The sequence below is a fragment of the Oncorhynchus clarkii genome, chromosome 1, assembly GCF_045791955.1.
Source record: "Oncorhynchus clarkii lewisi isolate Uvic-CL-2024 chromosome 1, UVic_Ocla_1.0, whole genome shotgun sequence".
In the NCBI taxonomy this organism is placed as follows: domain Eukaryota; kingdom Metazoa; phylum Chordata; class Actinopteri; order Salmoniformes; family Salmonidae; genus Oncorhynchus; species Oncorhynchus clarkii.
The window spans coordinates 54002185-54024989 of NC_092147.1; the positions used below are offsets into that span (position 1 = coordinate 54002185).

Consider the following 22805-nt stretch of genomic DNA (forward strand, 5'->3'; position numbering starts at 1 on the left):
GACCCACCATATAAACTCAGCAAAAAAAGAAACATCCCTTTTTCAGGACCCTGACTTTCAAAGATAATTCATAGAAATCCAAATAACTTCACAGATCTTCATTATAAAAGGTTTAAACACTGTTTTCAATGAACCATAAACAATTAATGAACATGCACCTGTGGAATGGTCGTTAAGACACTAACAGCTTTAAGGCAATTAGGCTTGTAGGCCTGTTTTAAGGCAGACATCACCGGCAACAACGTCGCCTATGGGCACAAACCCTCCATCGCTGGACCAGACAGGACTGGCAAAAAGTGCTCTTCACTGACCAGTCGCGGTTTTGTCTCACCAGGGGTGATGGTCGGATTAGAGTTTATCGTCGAAGGAATGAGTATTACACCAAGGCCTGTACTCTGGAGCGGGATCGATTTGGAGGTGGAGGGTCCGTCATGGTCTGGGGCAGTGTGTCACAGCATCGTCGGACTAAGCTTGTTGTCATTGCAGGCAATCTCAATGCTGTGCGTTACAGGGAAGGCAACTTCCTCCCTCGTGTGGTACCCTTCCTGCAGGCTCATCCTGACATGACCCTCCAGCATGACAATGCCAACAGCCATACTGCTAGTTTTGTGCATGATTTCCTGCAAGACAGGAATGTCAGTGTTCTGCCATGGCCAGCGAAGAGCCCAGATCTCAATCCCATTGAGCACGTCTGGGACCTGTTGGATCGGAGGGTGAGGGCTAGGGCCTTTCCCCCCATAATTGTCTGGGAACTTGCAGGTGCCTTGGTGGAAGAGTGGGGTAACATCTCACAGCAAGAACTGGTGCAGTCCATGAGGAGGAGATGCACTGCAGTACTTAATGCAGCTGGTGGCCATACCAGATACTGTATGTTACTTTTGATTTTGATCCCCCCTTTGTTCAGGGACACATTATTCAATTTCTGTTAGTCACATGTCTGTGGAACTTGTTCAGTTTATGTCTCAGTTGTTGAATCTTATATTTACACATGTTAAAACTTCTTAAGGCTAGGCATCCCTCTAGCTTGACTACTTCCTGTGAAACTGGAAGGCGCGCAATTCAAATAAATAATCATACAAATTATGGATATTAAACATTTAGGTACATACAAGTGTCTTATATTGGTTAAATGCTTAAATTCTTGTAAATCTAACTTCATTGTCCGATTTACAGTAGGCTTTACAGCAAAAGCATGCCATGTGATTGTTTGTTTAACATATTTTTCCAAGGGCACAGGTTTCATAAATTCACAGATAGCGATGAAATATTCACTTACTTTTTGAAAATCTTCCTCTGATTTGTCATCCAAAGGGTCCCAGATATAACATGTAGTGTCATTTTGTTAGATAAAATCCGTATTTTTTTCCCCCAAAAAGTCAGTTTAGTTGGCTCCATCGATTTGAGTAATCCACTCATTAAACTTTGTTTCAACAAGTCAAAATCGTCAGATACCCTAAAATGTAATTAAACTATAATATTTAATACGGAAATAAGTATGTTCAATAGGAAAGCGATATTAGCAGGTGCGCGTCCTCTTCACCGCACGCGCATACACAAATGCAAGTCTGTGTCCCTGTAGTAAAACTCCTATTTCTTACTCATTTTGGAAGAAACAAGCCTGAAACCTTGAACAAAGACTACTGACACCCTGTGGAAGCCATAGGAAATGCATACTGGGAGCTAGATTTAATTATTTCCCTATACGTTTCATTGGATGAGCATGGGCTCTCAAAAGAAAGAAATTCTGGTTGGTTTTTCTTTGGATTTTCTCCTACCATACCTATTGTATTATAGTCTCCTATATAATTTTTTCCATTTCTACAAACTTCAGAGTTTTTCTGTCCAATGGTACCAATTATATGCATATCCTTGCTTCAGATCCTGAGCAACAGGCAGTTTACTTTGGGCACATCAGTCAAGTGGAAATTGAGAAAAATAGACCCTAGCCTGAAGAAGTTTTATTTAAGTTTGCTGAAAATATATGCAGTTGACAGTAAGAGGACGTTTCTTTTTTTGCTGAGTTGTGTATAACCAGACTATGGCACTCCTCATGTCTCTAGTATAATTGATGATTAACAATATTTAAAGTTTAGAAATCCGAACCCATCAGATGAATGCACTAACTGTAAGTCACTCTGCATAAGAGCTAAATTACTAAAATGTCAAATGTAATTTAGAGCACCTGGTCTTTCCATGACATAGACTGACGGTGAATCCAGGTCAAAGTGATGTCACTTTTTAAATCCACTTCAATCAGTGTAGTTGAAGGGGAGTAAATCATTTGAGACAATTGAGACATGGATTGTGTATGTGTGCCATTCAGAGGGTGAATGGGCAAGACAAAGGATTTAAGTGCCTTTGAATGGTAATGGTAGTAGTAGGTGCCAGGCACACCGGTGTGTGTCAAGAACTGCAACGCTGCTGGGTTTTTCACACTCAACAGTTTCCCATGTGTATCAAAGGACATACAGACAACTTGACACAATTGTGGGAAGCATTGGAGTCAACATGTGCCAGCATCCCTGTGGAACTCCCATGACACCTTGTAGTCAGTCCATGCCCCGATGAATTGAGCCTGTTCTGAAGGCACAAGAGGGTGCAACTCAATATTATGGAGGGGTTCCAATTGTTTGGAATAGTCAGTGTATATGTGATCAGGTAAGTGTGTCTTGTCTGTTTAATTAATAAAATAACAAACTATTGATTTCATTTGGATGGTGCAGCCATGGCTGCACAGACCCGTAACATAAACCTAATTAAACTCAAAATATGCTATTCTATTCTTAGGACCTGCCTAAACAAATTAATAATGGATTTATTTTTGATGGTGTATATTCTCAATGGATTTAAAAAAAAATCGACATCCACCCACATCTTCACACCACTTCTACCACTCATCCCCAGCATGCCGGCATGCACAAGGGGGGTATAAAAGGCGTATAAGAAAAACAAGAATAATCTCAAAGTGCATAAAATTAAAGATAAACAAGGCAACAGTAAACATCTTTCCACGTGAAAGATGCTGCGCCCCCCTTGGGCCAATTGAGATATCGTGTGTGACTTTGAAATTTCAGTTAATTCATTTTGAATAATCCGGATCCCTATGGCAAGACACTTAATTCACCGAAGTTTAATCAAAATCGGCCTAGTGCTGTCGGAGATATCGTGTGCAACTTGTGTACAAACAAACGTATGGACGGAGACAGATCCAAGTTCCCATCCCTGATTTCATTGTGGGGGACAACTAGAAACAATTTTGGAATTAGGTTGTCGATAGGCCTACAGTATATTCAAACAAATAAACAATAATATTCAAACAAAGGAATTCATACATACAGTGCATTCAAAAAGTATTCAGACCCCTTGTCATTTTCCACATTTTGTTATGTTACAGCCTTATTGTAAAATTGATGTTTTCTTTAATCAGTCTACACACATTACCCCATAATGACAAAGCGAAAACAGGTTTTTTAGACATTTTTGCAATTTTATTTACATAAGTATTCAGATCCTCAGGTGCATCCTGTTTCCATTGATCATTGTGGTAAATGGACATGATTTGAAAAGGCACACACCTGTATACATAAGGTCCAACAGTTGACAGTGCATGTCAGTGCATAAACCAAGCCATGAGGTCGAAGGAATTATCCGTAGAGCTCTGAGACAGGATTGTGTCGAGGGACAGATCTTTTGAAGGGTACCAATAACCCGATGCTCACTCTGACAGAGCTCCAGAGTTCCTCTGTGGAGATGGGAGAACTTCCAGAAGGACAACCATCTCTGCAGCACTCCACCAATCAGTTATTTTTGGTAGAGCGGCCAGATGGAAACCACTCCTCAGTAAATGGCACATGACAGCCCGCTTGGAGTTTGCAAAAAGGCACCTAAAGGACTCAGACCATGAGATACAAGATTTTCTGGCCTGATGAAACCAAGATTGAACTCTTTGGCCAGAATGCCAACTGCCAAGTCTGTAAGAGCATTGACACTATCCCTACGGTAAAGGATGTTGGTGGCATTATCATGCTGTGGGGATGTTTTTCAGCGGCAGGGACTCTGAGAATGGTAAGGATCGAGGGAAAGATGAACAGAGATATCCTTGATGAAAACATTCTCCAGAGCGCTCGGTAACTCAGACTTGGGGCGAAGGTTCACCTTCCAACAGGACATGGACCCTAAGCACACAGCCAAAACAACACAGGACTGGCTTCGGGACAAGTCTCTGAATGTCCTTGAGTGGCCCAGCCAGAGTCCGGACTTGAACCCAATCAATTATCTCTGGAGATACCTGAGAATATCTGTGCAGCGATGCTCCCCATCCAACCTGACAGAGCTTGACAGAGAGGATCTGCAGAGAATGATGGGAGAAACTCCCCAAATACAGGTGTCCCAAGCTTGCAGTGTCATACCCAAGAAGGCACACGGCTGTAATTGCTGCCAAAGTAAGAGCAAAGGGAGTAAAGGGTCTGAATACTTACAGTACCAGTCAAACGTTTGGACACCTACTCATTCCAGGGTTTTTCATTATTTTTACAATGTTCATTAAAACTATGAGAAAACACACATAGAATCATTCTGCAGTGATACGCCATCCCGTCTGGTTTGCGCTTAGTGGGACATACATTTTTTTCAACAGGACAATGACCCAACACACTCCAGGCTGTGTAAGGGCTATTTGACCAAGAAGGAGAGTGATTGAGTTCTGCATTAGATGCCCTGGCCTCCACAATCACCTGACCAAGACCCAATTTAGATATTTTGTGATGAGTTGGACTGCAGAGTGAAAAGCAGCCTGGAAGTGCTCAGCATATGTGGGAACTCCTTCAAGACGGTTGGAAAAGCATTCCAGGTGAAGCTGGTTGAGAGAATGCCAAGAGTGTGCAAAGCAGTCATCAAGGCAAAGGGTGGCTACTTGGAAGAATCTACATTTTTTTGATTTGTTTAAAACTGTTTTGGTTACTACGTGATTCCATGTGTGTTATTTCATAGTTTTTATGTATTCACTATTATTCTACAATGTAGAAGATAGTAAAAATAAAGAATATCCCTTGAATGAGTAGGTGTGTCCAAACGTTTGACGGGTACTGTATGTAAATGTAATATTTCATTTTTTTTATATTTAATACATTTGCAAACATTTCTAAAAATCTGTTTTTGCTTTGTCATTATTGGGTATTGTGTGCAGATTGACGAGGGAAAAAAATGATTTAATCAATTTTAGAATAAAGCTGTAACGTAACAAAACGTGGATAAATGCAAGGGGTCTGAATACTTTTCGAATGCGCTGTATTATTAATAATTCTTACACACTACCGTTCAAAAGTTTGGGGTCACCTAGAAATGTCCTTGTTTTCCATGAAAACATACATGAAATTTGTTGCAAAATGAATAGGAAATATAAGTCAAGACGTTGACAAGGTAAATAAGCATTTTTAATTGAAATAATAATTGTCTATCAAACTTTGCTTTTGTCAAAGAATCCTCAATTTGCAGCAATTGCAGCCTTGCAGAGACCTTTGGCATTCTAGTTGTCAATTTGTTGAGGTAATCTGAAGAGATTTCACCCCACGCTTCCTGAAGCAACTCCCACAAGTAGGATTGGCTTGAAGCTGTTCCCACAACAGCTCAATAGGGTTGAGATCCGGTGACTGTGCTGGCCACTCCATTATAGACAGAATACTGCTTCTTCCCTAAATAGTTATTCCATAGTTTGGAGCTGTGCTTTGGGTCATTGTCCTGTTGTAGGAGGAAATTGGCTCACATTAAGCGCTGTCCACAAGATATGGCATGGCGTTGCAACATGGAGTTGCCTTCCTTCTTCAAGATCCCTTTTAGCCTGTTCAAATCTCCAACTTCACCACCACAAAAGTACCTCCAGACCATCACATCATATATTTAACTAGGCATGTCAGTTAAGAACAAATTCTTATTTTCAATGAAGGCCTAGGAAGAGTTGGTTAACTGTCTTGTTCAGGGGCATAATGACAGATTTTTACCTTGCCAACTCGGGGATTCACTCCTCCTGCATCTTTTCATTTGTTCTGTGTCTCACGAATGTTCTTCTTTGTGATCCAAACACCTCAAACATATATTCGTCTGCCAATATCACTTTTTTCCAATCTTCCTCTGTCCAGTGTCTGTGTTCTTTTGGCCATCTTAAACTTTTATTTTTATTGGCTAGTCTGAGATATGGCTTTTTCTCTGCAACTCTGCCTAGAAGGCTAGCATCCCGGAGTTGCTTCTTCACATTGAGACTGGTGTTTTGCGGGTACTATTTAATGAAGCTGTCAGTTGAGGACTTGTGAGGCGTCTGTTCCTCAATCTAGACACTAATGTACTTGTCCTCTTGCTCAGTTGTGCACCGGCGCCTCCCACTCCTCTTTCTATTCAGGTTAGAGCCAGTTTGTGCTGTTCTGTGAAGGGAGTAGTACACAGCGTTGTACGAGATCTTCAGTTTTTTGGCAATTTCTCGCATGGAATAGCCTTAATTTCTCAGAACAAGAATAGACTGACGAGTTTCAGAAGAAAGTGCTTTGTTTCTGGCCATTTTGAGCCTGTAATCGTACCCACAAATGCTCCAGATACTCAACTAGTCCAGAAGGCCAGTTTTATTGCTTCTTTAATCAGTACAGCAGTTTTAAGCTGCGCTAATATAATTGCAAAGGGGTTTACTAGTTATCAATTAGCCTTTTAAAATGATAAACTTGATGATAAAATTATAAACTTGGATTGGAACACAGGAGTGATGGTTGCTGATAATGTACTATTAACCAAGAGTTAACCAACTCTTCCTTTGTTCCTATTTAGATATTCCATAAAAAAATCAATAACAATGTCTACACTGTATTTCTGATCAATTTGATGTTATTTTAATGGGCATTTTTTAAAATGTTCTTTCAAAAACAAGAACATTTTTTATTTTTATTTTTATTTCACCATTATTTAACCAGGTAGGCAAGTTGAGAACAAGTTCTCATTTTCAATTGCGACCTGGCCAAGATAAAGCAAAGCACTTCGACACATACAACGACACACACACATGGAGTAAAACAAACATACAATACAATAATACAGTAGAAACAAGTCTATATACGATGTGAGCAAATGAGGTGAGATAAGGGAGGTAAAGGCAAAAAAAGGCCATGGTGGCAAAGTAAATACAATATAGCAAGTAAAACACTGGAATGGTAGATTTGCAGTGGAAGAATGTGCAAAGTAGAAATACAAATAATGGGGTGCAAAGGAGCAAAATAAATAAATAAAATAAAATACAGTAGAGAAAGAGGTCGTTTTTTTGGGCTAAATTATAGGTGGGCTATGTACAGGTGCAGTAATCTGTGAGCTGCTCTGACAGCTGGTGCTTAAAGCTAGTGAGGGAGATAAGTGTTTCCAATTTCTATTCTATCCGGTATACATTTCTAAGTGACCACAAACCTTTGAATGGCAGTGTATAGATAGTATTATTTTTGCATTTGCTTGTCTGCATTATTTGAAGCATTGTAACAAATAACTAGAATATTGATATTCCAACATAGTAGCCAATGGGAGGGGGCGACTTTCGCAAATTGTTCCCCGGGCCAGCTTGTCTGATATTGTGTGGCCTACCCTGCATTTGCACTATCTGTGTACTCATTATAGTTCAACAAAACAGCCCAACATCCACACTATAGCTAGCCTAAATAACTTAGCATTATTTAATGCCATATTGCCATCAAGACGTACCTGTTACAATATCACATTTTAATTCAGGAAAATGGATAAGCAAGATGATATAGATAGGGATTAGCCATGTAGACAGGGAATGATGAAGTAGGCCCAACTAAGTATTCATTAATGATTTGCATTATCTCAATTATCATTCTATCACTGCATGACAATACCCCTGTTAGCCTATAGCCTACAATTTTTATTGTCTTTCAATCCAAAATACATGTATTTTGGGGAAATGGTCTAAATGGCAAGTTGTTCAATTGTGTTTGTTTTCATAGAAACTAAAATGAGGGCTGGCAGCTGCTCTCCAAGCGATGCTCTGCATGGCCCTAAAGCCAGCCAATCAATACGCTAAACCGCTTTTGCAATTGAATCGGGATTGGAATGATTTTAGTTTACATTACATTTTTGGTCTTGAGGTAGAACTGACGCCCCTGACTATAATCCAACGAGAGGTTGTAATGTACTATATTGCTGAAACCCATTGAATTGTTTTTTAGAGCACTGGCTCCCTTCAGAGCTCACTTTACCTGCCAACCGCAGCTATTCCCGCCCCCCTGTTACATGGCCCTCCTGGAACATGTTCACCATGTTCATTAGAATTAGTTAGAACGGAAGGACCCATCATGGTGCATTTCATGAATGGGAATGTCTGTTCTGGTCATTCTATTTGTATGGTCTTCCCACCTTCTCTGCCAAGCCTGGCCCCTTGATATATAGCCCTCCTAGAGCATGTTCACTTTCACAACTGCCACGAGTAGCAGAGGAGGATGATACGTACTGTACTGTTTACTACCAGAGACTCACACATCCGTGCTATCTTAAAACCTGATCTGGCAGACGGTGTCTTACTCAAGTCTCTTTCACTTCCTTCAGAATTCTGGGCTTATTTTTTGTTGCAACTGTTCAAACTAGTTGTTTGTCTTGAGTTCAAGTTCAATCAATGCCATAACAAATAGTATCTCCCCCTCTCCTACTTCTTCCTTGAAAACAATAAAAATCACTCTGTAAGTATGGAACTGCTAGGGCCATAGCCTAATTTTCAGTGTGATATAACTACAGTGTCTCAATCATACACCATAAGTGAAAAACAACAATTAGAGGTACTTCCATTTGTTACGATGAGCGAAGGGGGAGAACCCAAGAGCGGACTCTAAAAAGGAAGCTGGGATGAATGCACAAAAAAGTTTATTGATCACAGAGAAATGGGGAGTGCAGAACCGGGGTAGCTCAGATGAGTTGCAAAAACCAGGAGTGTAGAGTGAGGTTGGAGTTGGCTGAGTAGAACTGGGGAACAGGTCCTAAGGGGAATCCAAGGTAATGGTGGTGAGTGATATCCAGAGCAAATTGAAATTGTAAGTCCTACTGTCACTTGTGTTTTCCCCTCTCTATGGCCTTATTTGAGTTCATCCAGTTTAGCTCCCAGCAAAGAGCTGGAATAAGCTAACATTTTCAAGTTTATTTGTGTAATTAATACTATACATTGCAAAGTCTTAATTACCCGAGCTCTCATAATAAAAACACAATAAAAAACGTCAAAATATACCAAAAACAACAATGAAATGGTAAAATCTGATAATACATAAAGTCCAGTAAAATAAAAAATGCCTAATGTGACAACTTGTCTGTTCTGCCAGGATTGTCCCACTGTACCCTGCACCCACATTCTACTCCTCACGGAGTGAATAATGCAACCAATCTTTATGAGATGGTTTCTTTGACACAGATGAAGTCTAGTCAAGGACTAAAAATTATTAAACAACGGAGATGTGTTGCATAAGGCTGGTTTGTGCATAATCAAGCCAAAATCTCACCGGCTGGCTATTATTGGAGAAAAAATAATAATAGGAGTAAATCTTTCACTCGGGATCAGTAGAGAAAAGGCTGAGGAAGATTATTTCCACTCTCCTCCAACCCCCTGGATAAAGACCTTTCTGAAAATCACTGTTTAATCCGGCGCTCAGGAGGAAAATGGGCAGAAAAAGATTACCTCATCTTAGTTTGGATCTTGGAAAAGTCACATTGTAAGATGGAGGCTTGGGAAACCCAGACAATGAAGTTGGGATTACACCCCGATTCTATTTTTATAAGACTGTAGGATCTCCTCACACTTCATTTTAAATTAAACTCACTTAAAGTATTGGTTTTGGAAAAAGTTTCTTTAGACAAGACATAAATGCACAAATATATTAATATATTATATACAGTAATATTTGGATTGTATTATACATTGGTTTACAGTACAATAATTTAAAGACATGCTCTAAATATTTTATAAACCGCATGGTTGCGCCCCTGCCCACTCTTGTGAAATTCATAGATTAGGGCCTAATGAATTTATTTAAATTGACTGATTTCCTTATATGGAAGTAAAATTGTGGAAATCTTTGCCTGTATATTTTTTTCAGTATAGATGTGGAGCCAGGCCTAACCAATCAGAATGAGTTTTCCCCACGATCCCGCAGGTAAAGAAGCTGGATGTGGAGGTCCTGGGATGGCGTGGTCTCCGGTAGTGAGGCCAGTTGAAAGTACTGCCTAATACTCTTACAATTCCAAGGCTCTGTATGGGCTTTGTTTATTCAAATTGATTCCTGTGTCTGTTTGATCAGACTTATACAATGCATTTGGGAAGTATTCAGACCTATTGACTTAAAAAAACATTGTTATTTTGCAACCTTTTTTCTAAAATTGATTAAATACATGTTTTTTCCTCATCAATCTACACACAATAGCCCATAATGGCAAAGCGAAAACAGTTATTCAATACAATTTTTTGAAACTATATTAAAATAAAAAAACAGATACCTCATTTACATACGTTTTCAGACCCTTTGATATGAGACTCGGAATTGAGCTCAGGTGCATCCTGTATCCATTGATCATCCTTGAGATGTTTCTACAACTTGATTGGAGTCCACCTGTGGTCAATTTAAGGTCCCACATTTGACAGTGCATGTTAGAGCAAAAAGAAAGCTATGAGGTCGAAAGTATTGTTGGTTGAGCTCCGAGACAGGATTGTGTCGAGGCACAGATCTGGGGAAGGGTACCAAGACATTTCTGCAGCATCGAAAGTCCCCAAGAACACAGTGGCTTCCATCATTCTTAAATGGAAGAAGTTTGGAACCATCAAGACTCTTCCTAGAGCTGGCCATCCGGCCAAACTGAACAATCGGGGGAGAAGGGTCTTGGTCAGGGAGGTGACCAAGAACTTGATGGCCACTCTGACAGAGCTCCAGAGTTCCTCTGTGGAGATAGGAGAACCTTCAAGACAGACAACCATCTCTGCAGCACTCCACCAATCAGGCCTTTATGGTAGCATGGCCAGACGGAAGCCACTCCTCACTACAAGGCACATGAAAAAGGCACCCAAAGGACTCTCAAACCATGATAAACAAGGTTCGCTGGTCTAATGAAGCCAAGGTTGAACTCTTTGGCGTCTGGAGGAAACCTGTCACCATCCCTACGGTGAAGCATGGGGGTGGCAGCATCATGCAGTGGGGATGTTTTTCAGCGGCAGGGACTGGGAGACTGGTCAGGATCGAGGGAAAGATGAACAGAGAGATTCTTGATGAAAACCTGCATCTGAGTGCTCTGGACCTCAGATTGGGGCTGTGGATCACCTTCCAACAAGATTAAGACCCTAAGCATACAGCCAAGACAACGCAGGAGTGGCTTTGGGACAAGTCTCTGAATGTCCTTGACTGGCCCCACCAGAGCCCTGACTTGAATCCGATCTAATATATCTGGAGAGACTTGAAAATAGCTGTGCAGCGACGCTCCCCTTGTCACGTTCTGACCCTAGTTATTGTGTTAATTGTTTGTTTTAGTTGGTCAGGACGTGAGTTGGGTGGGCATTATATGTTTTGTGTGTCTAGGTTGTTTTTCTGTGTTCGGCCTAGTATGGTTCTCAATCAGAGGCAGGTGTCGTTAGTTGTCTCTGAGAATCATACTTAGGTAGCCTGGGTTTCACTGTCTGTTTGTGGGTGATTGTTTCCGTGTCTGTGTTTTTCACCACACGGTACTGTTTTCACATTTGTTGTTTTTGTAAATTGAACTGTTCAGTTTGGATTTATTATTAAATAAGATGAACACTAACCACGCTGCGCTTTGGTCCTCTCCTTCAACGGAAGAAAACCATTACACCCCTTCCTACCTGACAGAGTTTCAGTGGATGTTTAGAGAATAATGGGAGAAACACCCAAAATACAGGGGTGCCAAGCTTGTAGCTTCAGACTTGAGGCTGTAATCACCGCCAAAGGTACTCCAACAAAGTACTGAGTAAAGGGTCTGAGTACTTATTTTATTTTTTACCTGTTTTTGCTTAAACATTATGGGGTGTTGTGTAATGAGGGGAAAAATAATAATAATTCAATTTTAGAATAAGGCTGTAACGTAACAAAATGTGGAAAAAGTCAAGCGGAATACTCCCAAATGCGCTGTTTGTAAACTATGTAAAAAATCCTCTTATACAGCTCTAGTCTGAGTGAGTTACTTGTCAAACTAACCTTTGTTGACACCAAGCTCCGCCCACTCCAGGAAGTGTCAATCTCAGCATTTCTCTGTCACTCAGTGACAACATGCATAACAGAGCCTGCTTTGAAAGGCCTGTCACCCGTCAGTCACTTACACATGCTGTTGACAGGAGCTGCGCACATGAGTCATGCATCAAACAATAGGAGTAGGGCCTAACTAAGCATACAGCATCGATTTAAAGACATGTTTGGGAGCTGTTGATTTCCCTACTGACATGCAAGTCTCTATGCTAGGCAATCTCTTATAGGTCTAATGGTAACACCATTACATGTTAGTTGAGTGTAACATACTGGAAGATGCAATTCTGATGCTGTTCAACACAATGTGGACATTACTATTTTCTCACTTGCAATACGAAATAAAATGTGTCCCCTTCTCTTTTTTTTAAATTGATTTTTATTTAACCAGGTAGGCTAGTTGAGAACAAGTTCTCATTTACAACTGCGACCTGGCCAAGATAAAGCATAGCAGTGTGAACAGACAACACAGACTAACACATGGAGTAAACAATAAACAAGTCAAAAACACAGTAGAAAAAAAATAGTCTATATACATTGTGTGCAAATGGCATGAGGAGGTAGGCAATAAATAGGCCATAGGAGCGAATAATTACAATTTAGCAGATTAACACGGGAGTGATAAATGATCAGATGATCATGTGCAAGTAGAAATACTGGTGTGCAAAAGAGCAGAAAAGTAAATAAATAAAACACTATGGGGGTGAGGTAGGTAAATTGGGTGGGCTATTTACAGATGGACTATGTACAGCTGCAGCGATCGGTAAGCTGCTCAGATAGCAGATGTTTAAAGTTGGTGAGGGAAATAAAAGTCTCCAACTTCAGCGATTTTTGCAATTCGTTCCAGTCACAGGCAGCAGAGAACTGGAACGAAAGGCAGCCAAATGAGGTGTTGGCTTTGGGGATGACCAGTGAGATACACCTGCTGGAGCGCGTGCTACGGGTGGGTGTTGCCATCGTGACCAGTGAACTGAGATAAGGCAGAGCTTTACCTAGCATGGACTTGTAGATGACCTGGAGCCAGTGGGTCTGGCGACGAATATGTAGCGAGGGCCAGCCGACTAGAGCATACAGGTCGCAGTGGTGGGTGGTATAAGGTGCTTTAGTAACAAAACGGATTGCACTGTGATAAACCGCATCTAGTTTGCTGAGTAGAGTATTGGAAGCTATTTTGTAGATGACATCGCCGATGTCATCGCCGATGTCGAGGATCGGTAGGATAGTCAGTTTTACTAGGGTAAGTTAGGCGGCGTGAGTGAAGGATGCTTTGTTGCGAAATAGAAAGCCGACTCTAGATTTGATTTTGGATTAGAGATGTTTGATATGAGTCTTCTAGCTTTAATTATGGAAAAGTGATTTTCCCAACATCTTACAGGCCTGGGCAATTCCAGTCCTCGGGAGCCTGATTGGTGTCATACTTTTCCCCAATCACAGCTGATTTAAACTAATTGCATTCCAAACTGAAGGTCATGATTAGTTGATTATTGGAGTCAGGTGTGTTAGCTGGGGCTGGGGCAAAAGTGTGACACCAATCAAGCCCCAAGGACTGGAGTTGCCCAGGCCTGCAGGTACAGTAATATACTGCTAGGTTCGAATGGATGCCTTTGTGTTACAGTGTCTATTCTGTGTAAAGTATTTGCACCTACATCCATCTGTTTATGTTGTTCTGTGATGTTGTTCTACACTAAAAGCAAACCCTTGGTGTTTTGCCTGATGTCGTGTTCTGTATTTACATTACAAAGTCCTGCTAGTTCTGTATGGTGTTTGTTCTTGTCTGAACCATGTTCAACCAAATCATCAAACTAAACAACTAACTGAAGGAACATCTGCATAATAATGACTTAGTCCTGGTTCTGTCATCCGCCTTGTGAGTAAGTGGACTACAAGTACACTCTTTTATAATTTTTTCTTTTTTTACCCCTTTTTCTCCCCAATTTCGTGGTGTCCACTTGTTAGTTACAGTCTAGTCCCATCGGTGCAAGCCGCACGGCTTCTTGACACAATGTCCGCTTAACCCGGAAGGCAGCCGCACCAATGTGTCGGAGGAAACACCGTACACCTGGTGACCGTGTCAGTGTGCATTGCGCTCAGCCCGCCACAAGAGTCGCCAAATGTGCGCCGCCCCATGGGTCTCCCAGTCGTCGGCATGCTGTGACAGAGCCTGGACTCGAACCAGGATCGCTAGTGGCACAGCTTGCGCTGCGATGCGCCACTCGGAAGGCCTCCAACAAGGACACTCTTGCACTTTCTGTTGTAATGTGTGTATGTGTGTGTGCACGCAGATGTGTCTTACTAACCTGTCATGGGCCTGTATGTAGGATCAGGTCCCCTGTGTCCAAATAATCCTATTCATTGTGATCTAACTTTATGAATACAGGCCCTTGTCTAGTTGCCATTTTGTCATGAAATGATGAGCTTGAAGAAGGGTCAGGTTCACCACAAAGCATGTCTCCTAAACGAAAGCAGCCCTCAGTCTCCCCCTTTTCATTAGAAATGCTGTCATGGTAATTTAAACTGCATTCTCAGACAGTCAGTTTAGTGTCTCCCCAATGTGCTTTTCTGGCTGGGTAATCCCTTAATAACCACAAGAGCACTCACATGCGCACACACACGGCACCAAGGGGCCAAGCATGGGGGGCTATCTGCACATCTGAGATTGTCTTTTTGTGCACAAATTAATAAAATGGCTTTGTTGGCGCTGCCTGGAGTATTTTGTGTGAGCATACACATAATCCTCCCTCTACATGAGGGCAGCGCAGGGTAACACTTGGTCCAGTGTAACTGAGTACAGCCCTGACATTAAAACTAGTACACCAACTGGCTGTAGCATGGCTCTTAAACTACTGCGTTTGTGATTAAAAGTGAAAATGTCAGGTGTCCTGCAGCTATGCTCCTCTATGCTCCTCTGTCTATTTGAGTCTCTGAGACACAGTCGCTGTGACAAAGTAAATCATTGTGATTTACAGTACAGCAGGGAATTATGCTAATTTCTTGTGTAGCAGACTGCCACAACTAGAGGAGTGTGGGTTGTCGTCTTATTTTCTACCAAATGTATTTTAAGACTAATGCTGTGATGAGTTGTGCCAACTCACAAAATAAAGAATTATTGGAGAAGACTCAAGGAGACCCGAGACAAAAACAAGAAGTGGAAGAATGGACGAATTGTGAAATTAACCATGTGGGGTGTACTTGTTGACATTCTGAGTAAGCCATTCAGGAAGAATGTTGTGACAGGGGAGCTATGCACCAAGCCACACAAGAAAGTAATATTGGAGAAGACAGATATACTAAACCAGAACAAGGGAAGAATTGTAAAGTTAGCTATGTGGGGTGTACTTGTTGACATCCTGAATAATAATCTAACTATGCCAGACAGAGTAGAACAGTGTTGTGACAGAGGAGTGATACACCAACCCACACAAGTGTTGACGGAAAGAGGCCACAAACAGAGCTAGGGAAACCATGTGAAGTCATGTGCGGTGTACTTGCTGACAACCACAGCAGAGCAGCGGAGAAAGCAAGAGCAGAGCTTCGTGACGGAGGAGTGATGGAAGGAATTGGTGGTCTCCCCTGTGTGTGGGCATTGCAGCACTGGGGCATAAAGCGGCACTCAAATTTACCCAGAAGCCGTATGAAGGCCGAAAGCCCAAAACGTGTTGATTTCAACAATAAATAGTCATTTTTTAAGACAATTCCCCATGTCCAACCAAGAGTTGCTGTATTTTTCATCATCATGATAATGAAAAATCACTCACCATGAAGAACCTCTTTCCTGTCCTCAAAAAGCACAGTCAGCCTCGGCTAGGCTAATCCTCTTTACCCATGCTTAATCATTAACACAGCCCAAGCACTGCTTACCCCCTAACTAACATGGTCCCACCACATTATCAACAGCCAGCTCTGTACCCCACCAGCCTGACAAACAGCCATCTCTATAGAAATCATCATGGTCCCCCTTTGTGAGCACAAATTCATTTTTTAAAGATTGAAGCTGTAATAGTTTATATTTTAACTTTAGCGAACTGTTTTCCACTCTGCAATGTGACTTGAAATTATGCCATCACCACATACACTTAGATTGAAAAACATTAGGAACACCTTCCTAATATTGAGTTGCACCCCCTTTTTGCACTCAGAACAGCCTCAATGTGTCGGTATATGGACTCTGCAAGGTGTTGAAAGTGTTCCAAAGGGATACTGACCCACATTGACACCAATGGCTAGATGTCTTTTGGGTGGTGGACCATTCTTGATTACACACGGGAAACTGTTAAGCGTGAAAAACCCAATGGTTTTCACAAGTGACATCAATAGATTTCACCTGGATTGACCTGGTCAGTCTATGTCATGGAAAAAGCAGGTGCTGGTAATGTTTTGTATACTCAGTGTATACCTGGCTATTACAACAGATCAAAGATTTTTTACCAACTTCGTAGTTACTGCACTTTTCCTTTGTAGGGCAGAATAATGCTCATATTAAATCAATCTATGATCATCATGGAGCATCACTTGTGTGTCCCAATCTTCATAATACGTTCACTTAACCACTGTTGCGTGCAGTGTATAGGGGAGACAGTACGCAACTCTGCATTGGATGCACTTAAAATGCGCGGGTACTCACAAAACATTTCAGATATACAGTTGAAGTCGGAAGTTTACATACACTTAGGTTGGAGTCATTAAAACTAGTTTTTCTACCAAACTATAGTTTTGGCAAGTCGGTTAGGACATATACTTTGTGTATGACACAAGTCATTTTTCCAACAATTGTTTACAGACAGATTATTTCACTTATAACTCACTGTATCACAATTCCAGTGGGTCAGATGTTTACATACACTAAGTTGATTGTGCCTTTAAACAGCTATGAAAATTCCAGAAAATGATGTCATGGCTTTAGAAGCTTCTGATAGGCTAATTGACGTCATTTCAAAGCTTACCTTCAAACTCAGTCCCTCTTTGCTTGACATCATAGGAAAATCAAAATAAATCAGCCAAGACCTCAGAAAAACAAATTGTATACCTCCACAAGTCTGGTTCCTCCCTGGGAGCAATTTCCAAACGCCTGAAGGTACCACGTTCATCTCTACAAACAATAGTACTCAAGTATAAACACCATGGGACCATGCAGCCGCTCAGGAAGGAGATGCGTTCTGTCTTCTAGAGATGAACGTACTTTGGTGTGAAAAGCGCAAATCAATCACAGAACAACAGCAAAGGACCTTGTGAAGATGCTGGAGGAAACAAGTACAAAAGTATCTATATCCACAGTAAAATGAGTCCTATATCGACCTAACCTGAAAGGCCACTCAGCAAGGAAGAAGCCACTGCTCCAAAACCGCCATAAAAAAGCCAGACTACGGTTTGCAACTGCATATGGGGAGAAAGATCGTACTTTTTGGAGAAATGTCCTCTGGTCTGATGAAACAAAAGTAGAACTGTTTGGCCATAATAACCATCTTTATGTTTGGAGGAAAAAGGGGGAGGCTTGTAAGCCGAAGAACACCATCCCAACCGTGAAGCACGGGGGTGGCAGCATCATGTTGTTGGGGTGCTTTGCTGCAGGAGGGACTGGTGCACTTCACAAAATAGATGGCATCATGAGGCAGGAAAATTATGTGCATATATTGAAGCAACATCTCAAGACATCAGTTAAGTTAAAGCTTGGTCGCAAATGGGTCTTCCAAATGGACAATGACACCAAGCATACTTCCAAAGTTGTGGAAAAATGGCTTAAGGACAACAAAGTCAAGGTATTGGAGTGGCCATCACAAAGCCCTGACCTTAATACTATATAAAATTTGTGGGCAGAACTGAAAAAGCATGTGCAAGCAAGGAGGCCTACAACCTGACTCAGTTACACCAGCTCTGTCAGGAGGAATGGGCCAAAATTCACCCAACTTATTGTGGGAAGCTTGTGGAAGGCTACCCAAAACGTTTGACCCAAGTTAAGAAATGTAAAGGCAATGCTACCAAATACTACTTGAGTGTATATAAACTTCTGACCTACTGGGAATGTGATGAAAGAAGTAAAAGCTGAAATATATCGTTCTCTCTACTATTATTCTGACATTTCACATTAATAAAATGAAGCGGTAAACTTTTTGTTTTATGAATGTGAAATGTCAGAATAATAGTAGAGAGAATTTTATATTTCAGCTTTTATTTCTTTCATCACATATTCCTTGGGTCAGAAGTTAACATACACTCAATTAGTATTTGGTAGCATTGCCTAACTGACCTAAGACAGGGAATTTTTACTAGGATTAAATGTCAGGAATTGTGAATAACAGAGTTTTAATGTATTTCACTAAGGTGTACTTCTGACTTCAACTGCAACTGGTTTCTTAGTGGAAGACACACAAATGATGCAGTTTCAACTTTGTTACACTGTCAGTAATTACACTGCTATTTGATAAATAGCATAAATGAGAAGTATAGTAAACTAACAAATTAAAATGGCAGATACTGCTCTTTGCTTTCGTATTACACTGCAATGTATAACATACTGTATCATGGCAAGGAAGAAGGCAGTAACTGCTGTTTTAAGGGTCAAAGGTCATGTCAGATGTCAGGGTCAACATGAATAAAACATTTACTCATAGTAAGGCAACAGAACACTACATCTCCAATGATCTCCCTATAATTAATTTGGCTGGACAATTAAAAAACTTTGAAGCCATTTTTCTCAGTTCCACGCTATGAGCAGTTACTGCCTGTTTTCTTGGGAGGGCAGTATTCAGCACAAGTAGATCTGGGGCTAGGCTACTGCAGTATGACCCTCCAGTATTGTATGTTGGTGTAAACCTCCTGGTGCTCACCCCTCTACTCTGTGTTTACCTACCTGTTGAGCAAAAGCATGCAGACTTACTACTCAAATCTGAGTTTGATATTAAAGGGTTTTTGAAGTTTCATTCATGGATAAACTGAGGGTTGTATTGGTGGATTGAGGGAGGGAACAAAGGGTGGATGAGTTGATGGAGGGAGGAGTGGATGTATCGAGTGGTAGTATATGTCCGAGTATGGATTAGGCTACTGTATGGCTGAATTGAGTTAGAATGAGGAGGTGCTGTAGACTGCTCCACAGTGCAGCTGGAACCAGGGTTTCTGACTGTCCTTGTTCACTGACCTGAAACCCAATATATCCAAAAGATTCATTATTGTTTTTTTACTGCAGTATTTTTGTTTAATTCTCTTTTTATAGTGTCATTCCTTGTAGACCACAACATTGTACCATAGCTACAGATTGTAGGCTAAGACAGAACTTTCTGTTATTTCACTGCAAGGAGTCCCATCAACCCTAAGGGTATATATTAAAATGGACGTTTAACCTTATTTTTACTTTTAAAACTTTCCAGCCTTTCAGCAAGACCCCCTTTTTTTAATCAGTAAAATTGACCTCACTTAACACATCTACACTGTGCTCAGGGAGTCAGTCTTCAGCAGTTGAAAGCCTCAGCCCTCAGCTATAATCTCAACATGGCCCCTCTGAATCAAGCCAATTACTCTGTCCATGTCACTGCACATACATTTCCCTGTCTTGTCTCTCTAACAACTTTAAATAGGCTGTAGAAGTCTGGCTGACAAATTGAGCAACTCTGAGAGGCTTCGAGAAAGTTTTGCTGAGAAGTATCTTATGTAGATCAAACATGCCTCTAATATGTAGAATACGGAATTATGTGAGCTCATCTGTGAAAATGTCCTACCACTTTTATTTCTTGTTGTGTAGGTCCAGCCCCAAAGCCCCAGCGAATGAGAAGAAGGAGTGCCCAATGAGCACCATGAGTAGTGAGGCCTCCAACTACACAGGCGGCTCAGACTACACTACTCACCCCAGTAGCCCCGCAGCAAGAGTGAGTTATCATGATTACTCACACACACGCATGCTCACACACACTCACACAAACACACACATGAAGGGACAAACTATAATGATCTAGATTCTAGAATAACTTAACATCAATGTGAGTGTATAATTTACTCATTTTCAGCCCTCAAGATCCTCTAAAAAAATTCACAACTTTGGGAAGAGATTTAACTTGATAAGAAGGAACCCCAATGCAGCGGAAATCAAGAGTAACTGGCTTTACAAACAGGTGAGTGTTGTTGATGGCTTTGTATAGCAGTATACAGTGAATCAATTTATGAGTCAGGGAGACAAAGGGTGTTTCTCAAAATGCATACTACCATGCTCCGATCACGCAAATTGGAGAACTGGAGGGTCTGAGTATGAGTCCAAATCAAAGTATGCGAAACGGCAAAAAAAATTCTTGAAATCAACCATTATTTGAGCTGAAGCGAAAGAAAATACATTCCGACTTTGGAATGAAATGTTGCCTGACTACAATAGTTTATATTGATACGTTAATAAATACATGCTGTGCTAATTTTAGCATGCTTACCTTAGATCACAAGCCCATAATAAGTCAATAGGGCTAACTGGCTAGCTGCTACTGTTAGCTAGCCAGATAGCCACGAAGAATCTATAATGCATAATCTGGCCATCTTTGCCTGTTTAACTAGCTGGCTAGCTAGATTATTACGATTCAGATATGTAGCTGATAATTATGAAGTAAAACTTTTGCTTTGTGTATATCTTGTTTAGTCTATTGTTGCCATTGTCCTGGCTGGAAGAAGGATACGTGAATAGGGAGGTGAAGCGTAAGGTAATACAGTAGTGCAAGTGCTTCTCTAATGTAATGTTTTATGCATTCTTCACACTCTCGTCCTCACAAGAACATGCTCAAGAGTACGTCGTCGGAGAATGCAATCGGAGCATGAGAGTGTGGAGCACGTTAGTATGCATATTGAGATACACCCAGAGTCTTGACATGTAATTTTACATGTAATTGTTTTTGATTATTGGGAAAGCTGGTACAACTGACCTCAACCTACACTATACAGTGAGGGAAAAAAGTATTTGATCCCCTGCTGATTTTGTACGTTTGCCCACTGACAAAGAAATTATCAGTCTATAATTTTAATGGTAGGTTTATTTGCACAGTGAGGGACAGAAAAACAAACAAAAAATGTCTGGCTCCCAGGTGTCTTTTATACAGGTAACGAGCTGAGATTAGGAGCACACTCTTAAAGGGAGTGCTCCTAATCTCAGTTTGTTACCTGTATAAAAGACACCTGTCCACAGAAGCAATCAATCAATCAGATTCCAAACTCTCCACCATGGCCAAGACCAAAGAGCTTTCCAAGGATGTCAGGGACAAGATTGTAGACCTACACAAGGCTGGAATGGGCTACAAGACCATCGCCAAGCAGCTTGGTGAGAAGGTGACAACAGTTGGTGGGATTATTCGCAAATGGAAGAAACACAAAATAGCTGTCAATCTCCCTCGGCCTGGGGCTCCATGCAAGATCTCACCTCGTGGAGTTGCAATGAACATGAGAATGGTGAGGAATCAGCCCAGAACTACACGGGAGGATCTTGTCAATGATCTCAAGGCAGCTGGGACCATAGTCCCCAAGAAAACAATTGGTGTGTTACACTACGCTGTGAAGGCCTGAAATCCTGCAGCGCCCGCAAGGTCCCCCTGCTCAAGAAAGCACATATACATGCCCGTCTGAAGTTTGCCAATGAACATCTGAATGATTCAGAGGACAACTGGGTGAAAGTGTTGTGGTCAGATGAGACCAAAATGGAGCTCTTTGGCATCAACTCAACTCCCGTGTTTGGAGGAGGAGGAATGCTGCCTATGATCCCAAAAACACCATCCCCACCGTCAAACATGGAGGTGGAAACATGCTTTGGTGGTGTTTTTCTGCTAAGGGGACCAGACAACTTCACCGCATCAAAGGGATGATGGACGGGGCCATGTACCGTCAAATCTTGGGTGAGAACCTCCTTCCCTCAGCCAGGGCATTGAACATGGGTCGTGGATGGGTATTCCAGCATGACAATGACCCAAAACACACGGCCAAGGCAACAAATGAGTGGCTCAAGAAGAAGCACATTAAGGTCCTAGCCAGTCTCCAGACCTTAATCACATAGAAAATCTGTGGAGGGAACTGAAGGTTCGAGTTACCAAACATCAGCCTCGAAACCTTGGAGAAGATCTGCAAAGAGGAGTGGGACAAAATCCCTCCTCAGATGTGTGCAAACCTGGTGGCCAACTACAAGAAACATCTGACCTCTGGGATTGCCAACAAGGGTTTTGACACCAAGTACTAAGTCATGTTTTGCAGAGGAGTCAAATACTTATTTCCCTCATTAAAATGCAAATCAATTTATAACGTTTTTTATGTGTTTTTCTGGATGTTTTTGTGACAGGCCACAGAAGCTCACAGAACGGGACCGCCAAGTGCTGAAGTGCGTAGGGCGTTAAAAATCGTCTGTCCTCGGTTACAACACTCACTACCGTCCGTGTTCCAAACTGCCTCTGGAAGCAATGGGTTTCTATGGCCCAGCAACAGCACACAAGCCTAAGATCACCATGCCCAATTCCAAGTGTCGGCTGGAGTGGTGTAAAAGCTCGCTGCCATAAGACTCTGGAGCAGTGGAAACACGTTTTCTGGAATGATCGTCCACAGTCC

At 41.4% G+C, this 22805-nt stretch overlaps 1 protein-coding gene across 1 annotated transcript in view; it reads left to right on the plus strand.

The window, feature by feature from the left end:
• LOC139416592 (pleckstrin homology domain-containing family A member 5-like) overlaps positions 1-22805 on the plus strand; it is a 112150-nt gene that overhangs the window by 21805 nt on the left and 67540 nt on the right. Inside the window, 2 exon segments of the mRNA XM_071165446.1 lie at positions 19990-20113; positions 20252-20356. Coding sequence (XP_071021547.1) covers positions 19990-20113; positions 20252-20356 — 229 coding nt within the window.